Raw genomic sequence first — 17,323 nt, 5'->3', positions numbered from 1 at the left:
TTGGTTTTGACAATGTTAATTTTTCACTGCTCTATTACTGAAAAGATTAAATAAATGGTATGATTGGAAAGCTACCTTGTCCTACTCCTACCCCTTTCCTAAATCTAGATTTGTTTTTATTTCTGTGTTCACAGATTGGGTTTTGTACACATTCAAAATTGTTTGGTTTCTTAAAAAGAGGAAGCTGACTACACGGTTACAAGGATGGCAGTTCAAATTCCCATGTGGGCATCCACATTCAGTTTTTCTGTTTTTCCCTGAATTGCTCAAGGCAAATGCTGTTGGAAAGGAAGTAACTGATTTCCTTCCACAATCCAAGCTTGTATGTTCTGTAACAGAGAACATTCCAATGAAATTTCCATTCATAGCATTCTCATTCTAAAAGTATTTACTTATTTGCAACTATGACACACAAAAAACAAAAATCAGGCATACCAGTTAAAACAATGTCATCAGTTCAGTTGAGTCAGTTGAATGTAAGATATTACTACAGACATATTTTCATCACTGTCTTGCAAGTGTATTAGAAGAAAATATGAAGTATGTGAAGTTGATCTGTCATTCAGCGTATCCATTGGGAATTTTTAGTAATTTAGCTGGAGGTATGTTTTGTCAGTTTTAGTTGTTGACAGAATGCAAAATCAGTCTTGTTTTTTACTTTCTATTCTGTCTTCATCAGTTGTATTTCAAGATCTTTGATGGTTTGTTCCAGTCCACATCATCAGTTTTGTTTCTTAGAAGATGAATATTTTCTGTGTTACCATTTCCTTCATTTGTCCCATGGTGTTACATTGTTACTGTTATTCATTGGTATACTGGCTTTTGTTGTATACTTGTGTTAATGTAGTTCTTGTATCCGGTATAGCTTTTAATCAGATCATGTGCCTCATCTTCCTTTGTTTCAATACCTTCCTATCAACTGAGTCGTGTAGCACAATGGTTTAGCCAGTATTTTAAGTTTTGGGAGGAGCAGGCTTTGAATCTCGGTCCAGCTTCTCTGATTTACATTTCTCGTGGTTTTTGTACCATATGCTGTAACCTTTCATATCAGTTACTCTACTTAATGGGAAATATTCGTAGTAATTTATCATGTAAAATATAAGCATAGTTAAACAAGCTAACAGTACAAAGTTATTTGCATCATTTGCCATCACTATTTCTTACATGAATGAATTTCTTACCTTTCATGTTGAAATTCTGTAACTGTCTGACTTTGCTGGCAGGTGTCAGTTGTGTGGAGCGAGATTCGACCGAAGACCGAAGTTGGACCATCACATGGCTCTCTGTCACAATAAGCTAGGAGAGTCAGAAGACAACCAAAAATGGATAGGTCATACTATGACTGAAGAGTCAAGTAAACAGACAGCCAGTGATCTGGGTACTATGATGCCATCAGCGACACTGAGTCAACCCCACTTGCACAATGTAGCACCAACTTCTGCTCATCAGCACCGCCCGCTTTTACTTCACACAGTTCATGGACAAACACATGGACCAGATCATGAACATAGTCACACTCATGGTTCAAAGGTGACAGCAGCTCATTCACATGGTCATCCCCATGCACATCCACTCCTGGCAGCTGCAGCAGCTCATCAGACTCTGAGTGTTCCAAACCAGCACCAGCAAAATTGGCATCAAATTATTTTTGGTGGAAATGGTGGTGTGAGGGCAGAAGATGGAGCAGGTAACTTGTTAGATGGAGTTCCACAAGTTAAGGTAGGAATTCAAAGTGCAGGTATAAATGGAACTGCACAGCATCGGCTTCTTACAGAGATGCCATCTTTGGGGCACAATACTCAAAACCACAGTGTTGGAGTAAGCATAGGCACTGGTCGAAATGTACTGGCATCTTGCTTAGCAGCTGCTGCACCACATCATCTTGTGGCAAACAGTCATGCTCCACATTTAACAAATCATCATTCAGTTACACAGTCTCGAGTGAATATGTTTTCTTCTGGTGAAAGCTGAAAATTTTTGAGTCCTTCCTTAGATCAAATTGGTATTGGTGCTTTCAGTCAATGCTTTGACAAGGGCAGTGTTATCTCTTCACAGAGAATGTTGTAGCAACCTCAAGGAGATTATAAAGGTCAGTTTCCATTTTGCAACACTTAGTTGTAAAAGTGAAGTGTTCTGGTCATATCTTCATTTTCTACCATATCAGATTTATGCAGTGTGAGAGAACATCAGAGAACATTCCAATGAAATTTCCATTCATAGCATTCTGATTATAAAACTATTTATTGGTTTGCCACTATGACACAGAAAAAACAAAATCAGGGATACCAGTTAAAACAATGCCATCAATTCAACTGAGGCAGCTGAAAGTAAAATATTGTTATAGACATATTTTCATCATTGTCTTGCAAGTGTATCAGAAAAAAATATGAAATACATGAAGTCGATATGTCATTCAACTTATCCATTGGGAATTTTTACTAATTTAGCAGGAGATATGTTTTGCAGTCGACATTAGAGATGTGTCTAGAAAGAAATCATGACATTTGTGGATGAAAGGGAGGAAAGTATTGGAAGTTATAAAGGTCTGTTGGCACTGAATATCATAGTTATAGCAGAAGTTAGAAACTAGCATGTATGAAATTCCGACAGGAGATGAAGAGGTTCAGTCCCATAAATCAGAATCAGTTTGGAGCATGAACACACAGAGCACATGTAGATTATTTCAGCCAAGAAATAGAGAATCAGTTGGTTACTATTGTGAATACTTTCCATAGTTTGTAACAGAAGAGTCTGTGGAGTGTGGGAGCTCCGTACAGCTGTGATTGCCTTTGTGGTAGGAGCTGTGTGAGAAAGCAAGCTCTGCTGTCCTTTTGCAGTGCTGGTTCCACAAATGAGCTGGGTGCTTTATAATGGGGAGCTGTACCTTTTCTCTGTTGAGTCATTGCTTCATCACTCATTTTGAAACACACAAACAAAATGCCTTCAAAATGACTTGAATAATTGAAATACTTTTTTTTTGCTAAGTGTTCGTTTGTTTATCATAACCCTTCTCTTTTCCCCAAAACGAAACAGAGTCGTGTTGAGTGCTTGTTGTTCGTAGCAGAAATTACTAAGCTTTCTGGCTTAGTCTGTCCAGAAAGTATAAAGTGGTGGAGAGAATGCTTTGTGTTTAAAAGTTGTAGGCTTTTTTTCATACTAAATTGCAGAATTTTTATTTCATTCACCATTTTGTATCCCTCTGACTATTTGAGAATGTTCTTATTTTTTGTCATATTCCACCCACATTTTCTTGTGCAGATATAAGAAATTCATCTGACAAAAACCTTGTGGTGTATACTAGAACACAATGACTGTGTAACACTTAATATGACATCCAAAGCAGCTTTTGACATTTAAGTCTTTTCACAGGTGTGCTGTATTTCAACAACCCCTCAATTTATGTAGTATTTCCTTGTAGACAGGGTCTTGACAGTGGGTGACCACAGTTGTACTATCTTCCTCCAACAACTAATAGCACTTTGTGAATTTCTATTAGCACATATTTGCATTAGTGTGTTTGTTAACTCTGTGCAAGAGAATTAGGAATTAATTTGGTCTCTCTCTTTCTCTCTCTGACACACACACACACACAAAGTGTGTTCTGAAAAGTGATAATGCCTCTGTATTGTCTATGTGAAAACTCTTAAAGCTTTTTAAATGAAACAAATGTTGTTAACCTTCAACATCTTTAATCTTGATGTCTACATATTTTTTTCTCAACGTAGTCACCCTGGCAAGAACACATTTCTCCCAATGAGAGACCATTTTGTTGATACCATCACTGTAGAATGTTTGCACCACTTCATCAGTATCTAGTTGAAGTCGCCAAAGGTGCTCTTTTAAGTTTTGGAAACATATGAAAATCGCATGGAGGATCATCAGTGACAATTAAATGAGGGAGTTGCATTGTTGCAGAAGTTCCAGCACTCATGTGTGGTCTGGCATTGCCATACTGTAGGAGAGAGCACTCCATATGTGGACAAACTCGTAAGAGTTTTCACATAAAAGTTTCAGAGGAATTGCTTTTAAACACACGCTTACATATATATGAAATGGTTTGTAATCTCAAGTATGTGCCGTTAATTAATAGAGTATGAAGTAGTGGGATATGTCATAGGAATAAAGAAGAATTTGCTTAAACTCAGGGAGAACTGTGCAATGTCCAAATAGTATGGATATATGCAGACAAAACGCATTAGTTATTTTGGATGCCATCTCATGATTTAAAATCAGTGATGGTGTAAAGTCTTTGCAGTTATTGTGTTGAAAACTGTAGTACTTAAGAAAATTATATTTTATAGCAGCTAGATATGTTGAAGTTCTGTTCAGTATTGGAAACATGTTTCTAGAATTTATAAGACGAAAGCTGTTTAATGAGAAGTGTGATGGGAATTAATGAACTGGATTCCTGCACTTGCAAAGTTACTGTGATAGCAAGTTGCAGAAAGGGACTGAAGCTTTAAATAGATAAAATGATATTATTTTGACCTTTTTATTGGATTTTACTCACCATCTAAAATTTATGCAAGGTGTATGACATCAGATTTTTGTATAATGCTCAGATTTTTATTGTATGTGTAATCATCCATAAATTCACAGCATATCAGTGACTGAATGGAATAAACTCCAATTTTGATGTGCTGAATTTGTGACTTTTTGTACCATATCTGTATTACTAGTCTATTTGATAGGATTATATTTTATGAAATATTTTGTGATGCAGAGTTTATCAGTTGGTCTGCTGAATTAATGACCATGTGTCACAGTACTGAACATTGAATTTTTTAATAAGAAAAACCTGAACATGTTCTCAAGGGGGAAAACTTCCTCAAGAGCAAAAATTGCTTGAATGATATTACTTAAAGTTCTGCACTTAGGTTTCAGATATGTATGTCTTTTTGTAGTATATGTCTCTGTAAATGTCTTTCTTTCAAGCAGAGCTTATGTTAATTTGGCAAACTGATAAGCTATTTATGATAACATTTGCCAGTCATTATTGTACAAAGTATAAATATCTACCTAATTTCATTTCTAATTAAAATGAAACCCAGTGATTTAGATGCCTCTTTACATTAAAATGTATCATATGTTAAATTTTACTTTATTTGCTTAGCCCTTGCATCATATAATGTATGGATGTACAGTATACAAGACAACTAGTACATGTATGATTCTAACAGGATACGAAAGAAAGGAAATTAATATTTTCAGAACATACTTTTTTCAAGATTTAAATTATATAGGGCATGAGGTTGGGGTCATATAGTTAATACAAGTTTGCTTTCAGGTACTCAGCAACTGAATAAAATGTGTGTTTCATTAGGATTTCTTTTGCTTTTCAGTATAAAGTATTGGTTTTCTTTTGATTGATGGGCATAGTTTGTTGAAGAGTGGGCTTGCCTGTATTTGTCATCACATCATGATTTCTGTTGAATTTTTGGCACATCAGATGAATGTTTGCCTTGATTCACATGTTATGGTTGTGCATTTCTCCGTTTGTCACAAACAGATTTATGTTTTTTTGGAGAAAGGAGAGTTTGTAGAGTGTAAATACAGGGCACTGGCGATGTATTTATTTTTTTTGAATATATATGTGGTGGTTGATTGCATTTGTACTCTCTTCATTACTCTTATTTTTCTATAAGGAAAATTATTTTGTGAGCAGCCATCCCAAAAAGGATGCCATTTACTGTTACTGAATATGCAAGTCCATGAGACATAGCTTTCAGCGTGTTTGTATCAAATGAAAATGAGATTGCTGGACACTTAGCAGACTGTCCAGTTTTTTAGCACTTTCTATATGTGGTGGCACCACTGAAGTTTACTGTCAGTTCAAACTCCCAAAAAATGTTGCCTCTGCTACGTGTTCAGTTTCTTTGCCACCAATTTTTAGGGTTCCATGTGGGCTGGCATACAAACAAAAAATTAGAAACGGTGAATACTCCCATGCAGGTGAATAATGGGCGTAGAAAGTATCAGAAACACTTCACTTTTGACTTTTTGTTCTTTTTGTAGTAGTCTCTCCACCATCTTATGTGTGATCGTTACATGAATTTATTCAAATTTTGCCACTGCTGCTGAGAGCAGTCCATCTCATCTTCTACTTCCCAATAGCCCTCCTTGTCCCAGTGTCTTCTCCCATCCTGACATCTCCAATCCTTTCCCTGCCAACCTGATTCATCTCTCCCAGAAGCCACTCATAAGCATGATTGCCATGGCTGCAGAGATGTGTATGTGGGTTAGTGTGATTTTGTGATGTTTAAAGTGTGACTGCACCACTCATTCACTACAAGTGATAGGTTATCTTTTATTGTTTCATGTTTCCTTCCTTCCTGTGACTGCACCACTCATTCACTACAAGTGATAGGTTATCTTTTATTGTTTCATGTTTCCTTCCTTCCTGGAATACCCATGGTCATAATATATTAATATATTATTCTAGAATGAGATATAACAAATAACTTCTCATTACATCATAACCTTTTCTGTTTTCATCTTGAAAGATCACTCAACAGTTACACATTAACTTCAGTTTTAAAATAGTATTGTACATACAATGGCTGCATTAAGGAAATACACATTACTCTGAGAAAAGTGTCACACAGTTTACACTACTGCACTCATGAAATTCTGTTTAACTACATATTCCCACATCCTGCTATTTAAATTCTGCGGAAGACAACTTTTGAAACATAACAGCCAAATGGAAGTGTGTGCATTTAAATGTTGTTTTATACTGAGGAGCAAACCTAGGTATTTGCCTTATGGCACACAGAACTCTTCAAACAGCTAGAGGTCTGCGTGGATGTGAATACCTGCAGTAATTGTTACCTTGCGTGGAAAAAGTGTGCGTGATTGCGGATACCAGCAGGTTATCTGTTGATATCTGCAATAATTGCTCTGTAACTAAAAATTAAAAGACAACTTTATTGTATGCTTTATGAAAAACTATGCACTGCCACAACCATATCTTACACACGATCTGTGAAACACGTTCTGGATAACACTATGAGTATGATGTCGGTGAAGATGTAAGGAACAACTAAAGATTAAAAGAATCTGCTGTGCCGGAACATTTGATTGTTCACAGCAAGTGACAATACTACAAGGTGTGCCAGCCCATTTGATTGTTTGCCACCAGTTGTCTACTTTTCTAATGGAGTATGAATTGCTGTAACACATTTCATTGAGCTTTACAATTACTTTTTTTTTCTGAGGCTTGACTACCACTATATAGGTGTGATTGTGCAGTGCCCTGGAGAAGGATATGTGCACTGTTAACATCCACTGGGACTAAATATCACCTTCTTCCTGGTTTTTCACACTTAAATGTGTATTCTGTTTCCATCCTGTAAGGAGCTGTCTTGTATATAATCCCTGTTTCTTTTGCAGTAACAGAGCTCAGTTATACAATCTTGGAAAGCGACCACAATAAGGTAACTAGGCTCTACTAGGACAAGCTAATCTTTGGAATTTTCATTTTATAATTTCTTCTCTGTTTGTTAAACACGTATGTCATCATTTATGTTAAGTATATTTAAAAGTACACTATGCAATGCTTGGTACAGTGAAAGGAGTAACATGTTGACATAATTTAGAATTGTTTTAATTGATGTATGTATGATAAACCAACTAAGTGACTAACATTTAACAGTATGCACCAGTGCACCATATGACAACTTGTGCCACTGCAAGCTCTCGCCTCATAATTTTAAGAGATCTGATCGTGATTTTAATGATTGGCTATTGGACTATAGGGTGAAACACTTACATCAGCCATAATCATTTAGAAAACCAAATTGCAGCCTGACTGTGCTTGACATAGCTGTAATTAACCATAACAGAAGGTATGGTTTTTCTGAAATAAAAGATGACGTCTTTTACATTATTTTATTCATCTTCAAACAGTGGAAAACACATCTAACTGTATCACACACATTACACATTCCTCTAGTGATACTGGCAGATTATAAAGCTCATTCACTCTAAAAAACGGAAAAAAGGCCGCGGATGATTCATCATTTCTGTTCCAGTAAAATATTTCGTTCAGTGCACTATTAAAAACTTAATAATTCAACTTCACATATTTATGGCTCATGCCTCATTCATTATATGTTCACACAACCATGTCTGCCCCGCTACTGTCTCACATGCTCATTACCAACTGGCATTGTCATCGTGATGGCGTAAAGCTCTGCCTACCAGAAAAGGCAGGACACAGCAGAAAGTTCAAGAAGCTAAAGCTTGCCGGTGAGCACCTGTACTAAGTAGCAGCGTGCAAGGATACTGCCCATGGTATCTTTACATCCCCACACTTAATTGTTTTGCAAAATGCAAATTAAGTCAAAAATAAAATTCAAAATCCTGTGACATTTACAAACACTCCGTGTAGATTAAAGTACAACTTAGACATTGAAACACTCGACAGAACCTCTGTGGCTTTGCTACATTTTTCTGTGGAGCAATACTCCAACTAATTCATTCCTAAACAATTACGTCATTTTACTACTCTGACTTAAGTTACTGATATCGCAGTAGAGATTATTAGTATAAAAATGTTAACCAAACATGAAATACAAAGTATCACAGAAATTGGAGACATGAAAATCATATTGAAAGATTTAACATTCTGAAAAAAACACAGTAAATATATAGTAGTACATTAAGTAAGTAATGAAAGGTTTGTCTCTGTGTAATTTTTTCAATTAGTCATGTTTGTCATCGAAAAGTATAAATTACACTAAGTATTTTCTGTACATATCATATTTCGAGTGTAAATAAAGAAGTGTTAAGAAAATTGTTAGGAGCCCAGATGTGTAAATAATGAAGATTGGAACATTGCAAGCATTATGTACTGCTACATAAGTTGCAAGTATAAACATTGGTTTGAAATTTATAATTATTAAGCAGTCAGTGCCCAGAAATAATCTAAATCTGGGCACTGACTGCTGAATAATTGTAAATTGTATATTCTTTTCATTGTTCATGTTGGTTTATTCCCAGCCAGAATGCTATTACTAAACAAGACATACATCAACAACAATGATGTAGTAAAAGACAGATTGCTACTTACAGTAAAGACGACATGTTAAGTTGCAGACAGGCACAATTAAAAGACACTTACATAAAGCTTTCAGCCACAGCCTTCATCGGTAAAAGGAAGACACACACCATTCCTACACACAAGCAAGCACATTTTGTGCACACACAACCACCGACTCCAGCATCTTGGGCTGGAATGCAACTGTCACATGAGATACAAGCAGTAGTTTGGAGGAGATAGGGAAGTGGAAGGGATAGTATTTGTATGGGTGGGGAGAGAGATGAACACTGTCTGGTGGAGTGTGCAGGGACTAGGAGGCCAACAGGAGCAGTGTCAGGAGCTTACAGGGCAGGGAGGTGGGGAAAAAAGGAAAGGAGCAGGGAAAGACTGGTGGATGGGTTGGCAGAGAGTGGAAAATAAATGGGGTGGGAGATGAGAATGAGGAGGAGATGATAGTACAGAAGGGGGTGGAAATTGTTGGGTGGAGGATGTGGGGACAGTAGTTCAGTTACTGTAGGTTGAAGCTGGGATAATTATGGGAGCAGAGAATGTGTTGTAGGGATAACTCCCACCTGCACATTTCAGAAAAGCTGGTGGTGGAGGGAGGGATCCAGATGGCTTGGGTAATGAAGCAGCAATTGAAATCAGATGTGTTATCTTCAGCTGCATGTTGTGCCACAGTGTAGTCTACTTTGCACTTGGCCACAGTTTTGCAGTGGCCGTTCAGCCTGGTGGACTTCTGGTTGGTACCCATACCAATATAAAAAGTTCTGCAATGGTTGCAGCAGAGCTGGTAAATGATATGACTGCTTTCACAGGTGGGTTGGCCCCTGATGGGATAGGATAAACCAGTCACAGGATTGGAATAGGGAGCGTTGGGTGAGTGTGTTGGGCAGGTTTTGCACCTGTGTCTTCCACAGGGATATGATCCTTGTTGCAAGGGGTTGGGACTGGGAGTGGTACAGGGATGGACTAAGATGTTGAGGAGATTGGGTGGGTGATAGAACACCACTTTAGGAGGGGTGGGAAGTATCTCAGGTAGGAAGTCCCTCATTTCAGGGCACAATGATAGATAATCAAAGCCCTGGTGAAGCATGTGGTTCAGTTGTTCCAGTCTGGTGTTGTACTGGGTTATGAGGGGGACACTCCTTTGTGGCTGGTTCTTGGGGGGGGGGGGGGGGAGGGGAGGGGGCAGGAGATTGGGGGTATTAGGGGAAGCGGCACAGGAGATGTGTTGTCAGACTAGGTCTCAGGGATAGTGTCAGTCTGTAAAGGCCTTTGCGAGACCCTCGGCATACTGAACAAGGGATTACCTATCGTCAAACCCTGAAATGAGGGACGTCCTACCCAAGACACTTCCCGCCCCTCCTTAAGTGGTGTACCATCACCCACCCAACTTCCACAACATCCTAGTCTATCCCTATGGCATACCCAATCACAGCCTTTTGCAACAAGGATCATTTCCCTGTGGAAGGCCCAGGTGCAAAACCTGCCCAACCTACCCAGCAATTCCTATTCCAGTCCTGTCACAAGTTTATTCTACCCCAACTGGGACCAGGCCATGTGTGAAAGCAGCCATGTCATTTACCAGCTCTGCTGCAATCATTGCACAGCTACTTACCAGCCAGGTGTCCAGCAGGATGAATGGGCACTGCCAAACTGTGGCCAAGAGCAAGATAGACCACCCTGTGGCACAATATGCAGCTGAAAATAACACACTTGGTTTCAATGGCTGCTTCACTACCTGAGCCATCCAGATCCTTCCCTCCATCACCAGCTTTTCTGAACTGCATAGATGGGAGTTATCGTTACAACACATTCTCCGCTCCATAATTATTTTGGCTGCAGCCCACGGTAACTACTGTCCCCACAGTTTCCACCTCCTCTGTCTTGCCATCTAATCCCCATTCTCATCTCCCATCCTGTTTATTTGCTGCCCTCTGCTAACGCATCAGCCCGTCTTTCCCTACTCCTCTCCTTTTTTCTCCACCTCCTTGCACTACAACCTTCTGCTGCTGCACCTATTGGCATCTAGTCCATGCGAACTCCGCCAGACACCATTTGTGTCTCTCCCTACCTGTACACTACCATTCCTTCCCGTTTCCCACCTTCTCCAGATTGCTGCTTGCATTCCACATGACAATTGCATTCCGGCCCAAGATGCTGAAGTTGGTGGTTGTGTGCATGAGGTGTGCTTGCTTGTGTGTATGAATAGTGTTTCTCTCTCTTTTACAGGTGAAGGCTGTGGCCGAAGGCTTTATGTAAGTGTCTTTTAATTGTGCCTGTCTGCAATTTAGCACGTCTTCTTTCCGGTAAGTAAGGATCTGTCTTTTCCTATATTGATGATATTACTACTTGCAGTTTTCTTTGCTTGATAAACAATAGTGAATTAGCACGATGACCCTTTTTGCAAAAGTGTCTGTTGTAAGAGAAACAAAGAAAAAGATACATCTGCATTATTAATGCCTTGCCATTTTCTAAACACTGCAGTCACTTCCACTCTGAAGTTTTTATTGTACTGGAAAAACTGATGTGTGAGTAGGTGCAGGTAGCCTCCTGCCCCTGCTGGACTTGTGCTGCTGTCAAATCAGCAGCATATGGTAGCAAAGCTGGCCCACATCCAGTGACACAGTGGGTAACTCAGTGAGCTGCCCAACTTTTGTGGCTTGCAGACAGCTTTGCTTATGAGTAGCACAACCTTGATTATATATGAAGGGAATGCAGCCTGCTTTGGTTGATGCGTTCAGTGAGCTGCTGCTGAGTAGACCTTTGTTGTTGTCAAATGAATGGGAGGGTGTTGCCCTCCCATAGGAATGCTGTTTTTTTTTTTGGGTAGCACCTAACGCTGTCAGCTGTGGACCTATGGTCATCTGTTGGTATATCTTTTGCACACCTTCCACACGCACATGGCATGATCTTGCCCCCTCCTCTTAGGCTCTGCAAAATCATTATGATGCTAGCTCCTGGGCACACTGTGCAATACTATTCCTGGCTACACCATCTCCGACTGGTCCTTCAGTAAACACGCGGCAATCGCGTCGCCCACGTTGCTCATTTTACGTCTACATGAAACAGTCCAAAGCACCACTAAATGCCAGGTATCGCTGAATTTTCGCACTTGCGCATGCAGTACTTAATTAGCGTATATTCACTGGCCTTACTGGCATGCTTTAAACTAAAAGGTCTTCTTCACTGCTACTTCTGCACAATCTAATCACTGCATAGTATTTTCTTTACCTACACTGACTCAATATGGCTCAGTCTGAAACACTCGCTTCTTCTCTCTGTCAAAAAACATAATGATTTTAAAACAGGCTATGCCTGGGCATTGCTGCTACTGCATATTCGGACAATTAATATTTCACAGTTTGTATCTGATGACTATCTGTTATGCATGAAAAACAACAGCAAATTAGAAATAAGATTGGACGTTGCACCAATTCATGGTTCTCCTTCAACAGTCTTATTATTTTCTGCGTGTTCTTTCGCAAACGGTTTCAGCGTTTTTGGACATTCCAGTTCCTCTGTGTTTGGGTGTTGCATTACAGTTATCCTGTATGGTCTCTCATACATGAAGTGGAATTTCTCAATCTTTTGGATTGTGGGTGCATTCTGCACCCAACCAAGTCTCCTAAACAGTAAACAGTAGGATTGGCCACTCTAATGAACATAACCTGCCTGGCTGTGGCTCTCTATACCAGGTTCTCTGCCACTGCCTCAATTTTCTGTGCCACCCTCACCCACATAGTCCTACAAAACCAGGTGAATCAGGCCCAAACCTCGTTGCAATACTTCTCTCGTACCTCACACACTGAAAATATTGGCCTCCAGGAGCAAGAGAGAATAAATAACGCCACGTTGAAAAACTTTTCAACTTCTTCACCTCCTACTTCTGCCGTGGAGTACTACTAGCCACCAGCTCTACATCAGCTCCAAACCTCACCCGCACCCCCTCATAGCTGATAAATCCCGCCTCGCAGACTTACTACTTTTACCCCATCTTCAAAAATTCTCTATCACCATACAGAATCGAGAATGTAAACAAATCCAAAATACAGTTGTGAACCTTTCCTCTATAAGCATTAATCCCATAGAAGTATCAGTCCTTTCCAAAGGCCTTATTTTTGCACGACTCCCAAATTCAATCATGCTGGACTTCTCTCTTTTTCCTGGTCCCTGCAGTGGAAACACTTTTTCGCCACCAATCCCTCCAATCGGACTCAACCAAACAGCAATTTTGAACCCTGCCTGACTTGATTCACTCCTCCATCCATCTGTGATCCCCCCCCCCCCCCCCTTTACTGTCCCCTACCCCTATCGTGGTGCTCCTCCCCCTCCCCACCCCAGCTTCCTCCTTGCCCCCTCCACCCAGACTGCTTCTCCCATCATGTGCTGTTGCTCACAGTCTGGCCTCGGCAGACAGAGACAGTGTTCATGATTGTGTGAGTTGTGTTTGTGTTAATGTGTGTATGCATTCATTGTCTAAATCAGAAGAAAGCCTTTTGGTTGAAACCTTACTTGTATAGCTTGTTTTTTCATTGTGCCTGTCTGCAACTCAACATCTTCATTATATGGTGAGTAGCTACCTAGCCTTTGCATAATATTGTCATTATTCCATCCTGAATTTTCCATTGTTTGATTTTAACTTAATTTATTCATCTTTAAGCAATGGAAAGCATGTTTAACTGCATCACATTCTTCCTCTGATGATACTGACAAATTTTAAAGAGCATTCATTCCGAAAAAGCCGTGGATGATTCAGCATTTCTATTCCAATTAAGTACTTTCCTCAAAGCACAATTAAACACTTTATAATTCAACTTCAGGCATTTCTGGCTCACAACTATTTCATTACATGTTAACTCAACCAGTCTGTCCCACTATTGCCTCGCGTACACGCTGTTAACTTGCATTTTCATCATGACAGTGCCCTATTCACCAGAAAGGCCGGGAGACTGTAGAAAGTTATAGAAACTAAGGATCACCAGTTAGCACCCGTTGCTAGATAGTTCGCTGGCAATGTATTGATCATAATGTCCTTACACCACAACTTCATTTGACTTTCCTTTGCAGCAAAAATATCCACATAAAAATCGCAAAATCAGCTTCAGTAATTATGACTATAGGTTATTATTTGCCAACCACATAAAAAATATGGCATGCCACATTGCATTAACATAATGCTTATTTAATTATGAGGTCCATGCTAAAATGTTAAAAATCTGGTACGAAATTTTCTCTTGTCAAATGGTTTTTCACATAAATAAGGAACAAATACATTTTGTGCCCTATTATATGAAAAAATAGTTTAAATCAAACAGTGGAAAATCCAGGATGGAATAATGACACTATTATGAAAAGGATAGATTGCTACTCACCACATAGTGGAGATGTTGAGTCGCACATAGGCACAACAAAAAAAACTGCAAAACAAGTAACCTTGTGGCAAAAAGGCCTTCGTCAGAATTAGACAAAACACACACACACAAAAACTCACACATACATGACCACAGTCTCTGGCTGGCCTCGGCAGCCAGCGACTGTAATCATGTGTGTGTGCGTGCATGCGTGTGTGCACATGCATGTATGTAATTTTGTCTAATTATGATGATGAAGGTCTTTTTGGCCAAAAGCTTACTTGTTTGACAGTCTTTTTGTTGTGCCTGTATGCAACTCAACATCTCCGCTATATGGTGAGTGGCAGCTTATACTTTTCATAATATTGTCAAAAAATTACCTTAAATTTGATGTGACTGTCATTATAATTGACATCAAAACCAAGTGCAGACTTCAGGAGATAAAAATTCAGGCAGGCAAAAGCCTTTTCTCAGAGCAGTGATGGGTTAAATTGGTTTTAAAACTTTTAATATAGCAATATTGTATACTCACAATGGTTTATTTAAGTTGCAGAGAAATAAGCAAAGAAAGAATCCAAGAAGGTGGAAATAGATTGTGAATTAATATGAAATCTAGGACTTAACGTGTATGAACTGCTTCATGTCGTACATTAAAATATCACGTGGCAATCTACACTGTTTAATTGTTGCTGAGGCACAATCATATATAAAATTTTAGTTCTGTTAAGGTGAATACAATTACAGCCAAATAACTTACAATAATCTAGAGAATACACTGATTCTGTTTCTGTAGTATTGTTCGAACTCCACACTATGAACAGAAACACGATAGCAGAAAAGCAAAGTGATAATCAGAACAGTATTGTGCAGCCAAAAGAGCAGGGTACAATTATTCTGTTTGGTACATTTTTCACAGAAGTACTATGGCTAAATTGCTGCATACCTTCCTGTATATGACTTGCATATCACCACTGTACGAGGCTGACAAAAATTATCCAACTTTATTTTTTATTGTTGAAACCAACTATTGTATTGGGGCACATGCACTCTTTGTGTTTGTAGATAACGAGTGTGTTCATGCCTGAGTTTTTTCATGACTGAGGAAATAACCAGTCGCTTGTTAGCCATTGAGAAGTGAACATGTGTAAGTGGTAGTTGTCACATTTTGCATTGTGGGCAAAATGACAGAAAAAGTGGTACAAAGTTATCGCATTAAATGTTGTTTTAAGCTCGTCAATTCTCAGTTTGAAACAATCCTGGCACCACACATTAAAGGAGTGGTACAACTGCTTCAGATATGGCCGCCCATAAATGAAAAGTGAAGCACACTCAGGTGAGCCCTTTAGGCCCACAAATGAGGTTGTTACTGATCACAAAAGGACCCTGTTGATGCAGGAGATATGAATCACAAACAGAAAACTTGTAGACTAGGTTAAAATTAGCATTGAATCTATTCATTCCAATTTGACAGAAAATTTGGACCTCAGGAAGCTGTCAGCAAAATTTGTACGAAAGTTGCTAACAGCTGAGCAGAAGCAACTTCTTTCGGAGATCGCACAGGACATGCTGGATATTGTGAACAGTAATCCCAACTTTTAACCCCTTCAGACCTTTTGGCTAAAATTGTGTACATAAACATTTACTGTGTCTTAGCTGCAACAGAAGCATTTTTCCCCAATGGAAACCTGAGGGTACACATTTGTGGATGTTAACCTTTTCAACATGTGCAAGTGCTGCCAACTGTTGGGCATCACTATGAAAATATCAGCAAGTCAATGTAGCAGTATGCAGCAGCTTGTGACCACTAGAAAACAATTCCACTGTATAGTTGAATATTGTTATTTTTATTTTGCATGGTAAATATTGAATGATCTTTTTACTGTTTATTACAATAACGAACATTTTGTAATTAGTTATGTTAGTCCATAAAATGAAGCCAGGTGTACAAAGTATGCTTCGAAAACAGATGCATTTCTTTATATAAATCTTGCATCTAAAATCGTAAAGAAAAATTTCCCTTCCTCAGAAAAAATTCAGGTCTGAAAAGGTTAATACAGTGATCATTGGTGATGAGTCCTTGGGGCAATAAACCAGAAACAAAGTTCTCATGGCACTGGATGCATCTGTCATCCCCCAGAGCCAAAACAGCGAAGCAAGGCAGCAGCAATGTGAAACTTATGGTGGCTGTCTTTTTTTTTACTCCAATGGCATGGTCAGTCATAAGTATGTCCCAGGAGATACTAACATCAGTAAGGAATACTACCAAGAGGTTCTGTGTCACCATGAAGTGATGAGGCACAAGCATCCAAACTTGTGGCCAACAGGCAGTTGGCACCTCCACCACAATAATACAGCCACTCTTTGTTCTCAATTAATTTAGAGTTTTTTGGCCAAACAAGATACAGCTATGGTTTGTCAGCCTCCATATTCCCCTGACCTAGGAATGAGTGGCTTCTGGCCTTACTCTAAACTGAAAAAGACTCTGAAAGGGACTAGGTTTCAGAACAGGGAATACATTATGCAGTTGTGCACCATACCAAAAGAGACTTTCAAGCAATGCTTCCAGCAGAGTTGGGAGAGGTGTTTAGAAGCTGAAGGGAACTACTTAGAAGATGGTTAATGTCAAAAACTTTCTCTTGATAAAGATTGATTTTATATATAAAATTCAGATGCTTTTTGAACAGCCTTCATATTTATTCCTATATTCTAATTAATTTATGCACTAGACACCCGTCAGCTCATTGGGCTAGGAAACCAGCACTGAGATACTCCAAATCTCAAGTTTTATCCTAACCCTAGCACTATTTGTACTATAATGCCTATAGAGTACTTAAAATTTCAGAAACATGAAACTAAATCTAGCAGAAAAGAAGAATGCTCCCCACTAACAAACTAGGGAGCATACATTTTAATTTAAGCAAAT

The 17,323-nt window shown here is 39.0% G+C and overlaps 1 protein-coding gene across 1 annotated transcript in view; it reads left to right on the top strand.

Moving 5' to 3' along the window:
- Positions 1–3,586, top strand: part of LOC126457593 (zinc finger protein 235-like) — a 43,676-nt gene extending 40,090 nt beyond the window's left edge. Inside the window, exon 4 of the mRNA XM_050094030.1 lies at positions 1,224–3,586. Within this exon, the coding sequence (XP_049949987.1) occupies positions 1,224–1,971 (748 nt within the window). The 3' untranslated portion in view covers positions 1,972–3,586. The remainder of the gene's footprint in view (positions 1–1,223) is intronic.
- Positions 3,587–17,323: the final 13,737 nt, after the last annotated feature.

Source organism: Schistocerca serialis, chromosome 2 (assembly GCF_023864345.2).
Source record: "Schistocerca serialis cubense isolate TAMUIC-IGC-003099 chromosome 2, iqSchSeri2.2, whole genome shotgun sequence".
Classification (NCBI taxonomy): domain Eukaryota; kingdom Metazoa; phylum Arthropoda; class Insecta; order Orthoptera; family Acrididae; genus Schistocerca; species Schistocerca serialis.
Note: the sequence above shows the minus strand (reverse complement) of the source record. Positions and strands in the feature narration are given on the sequence as shown.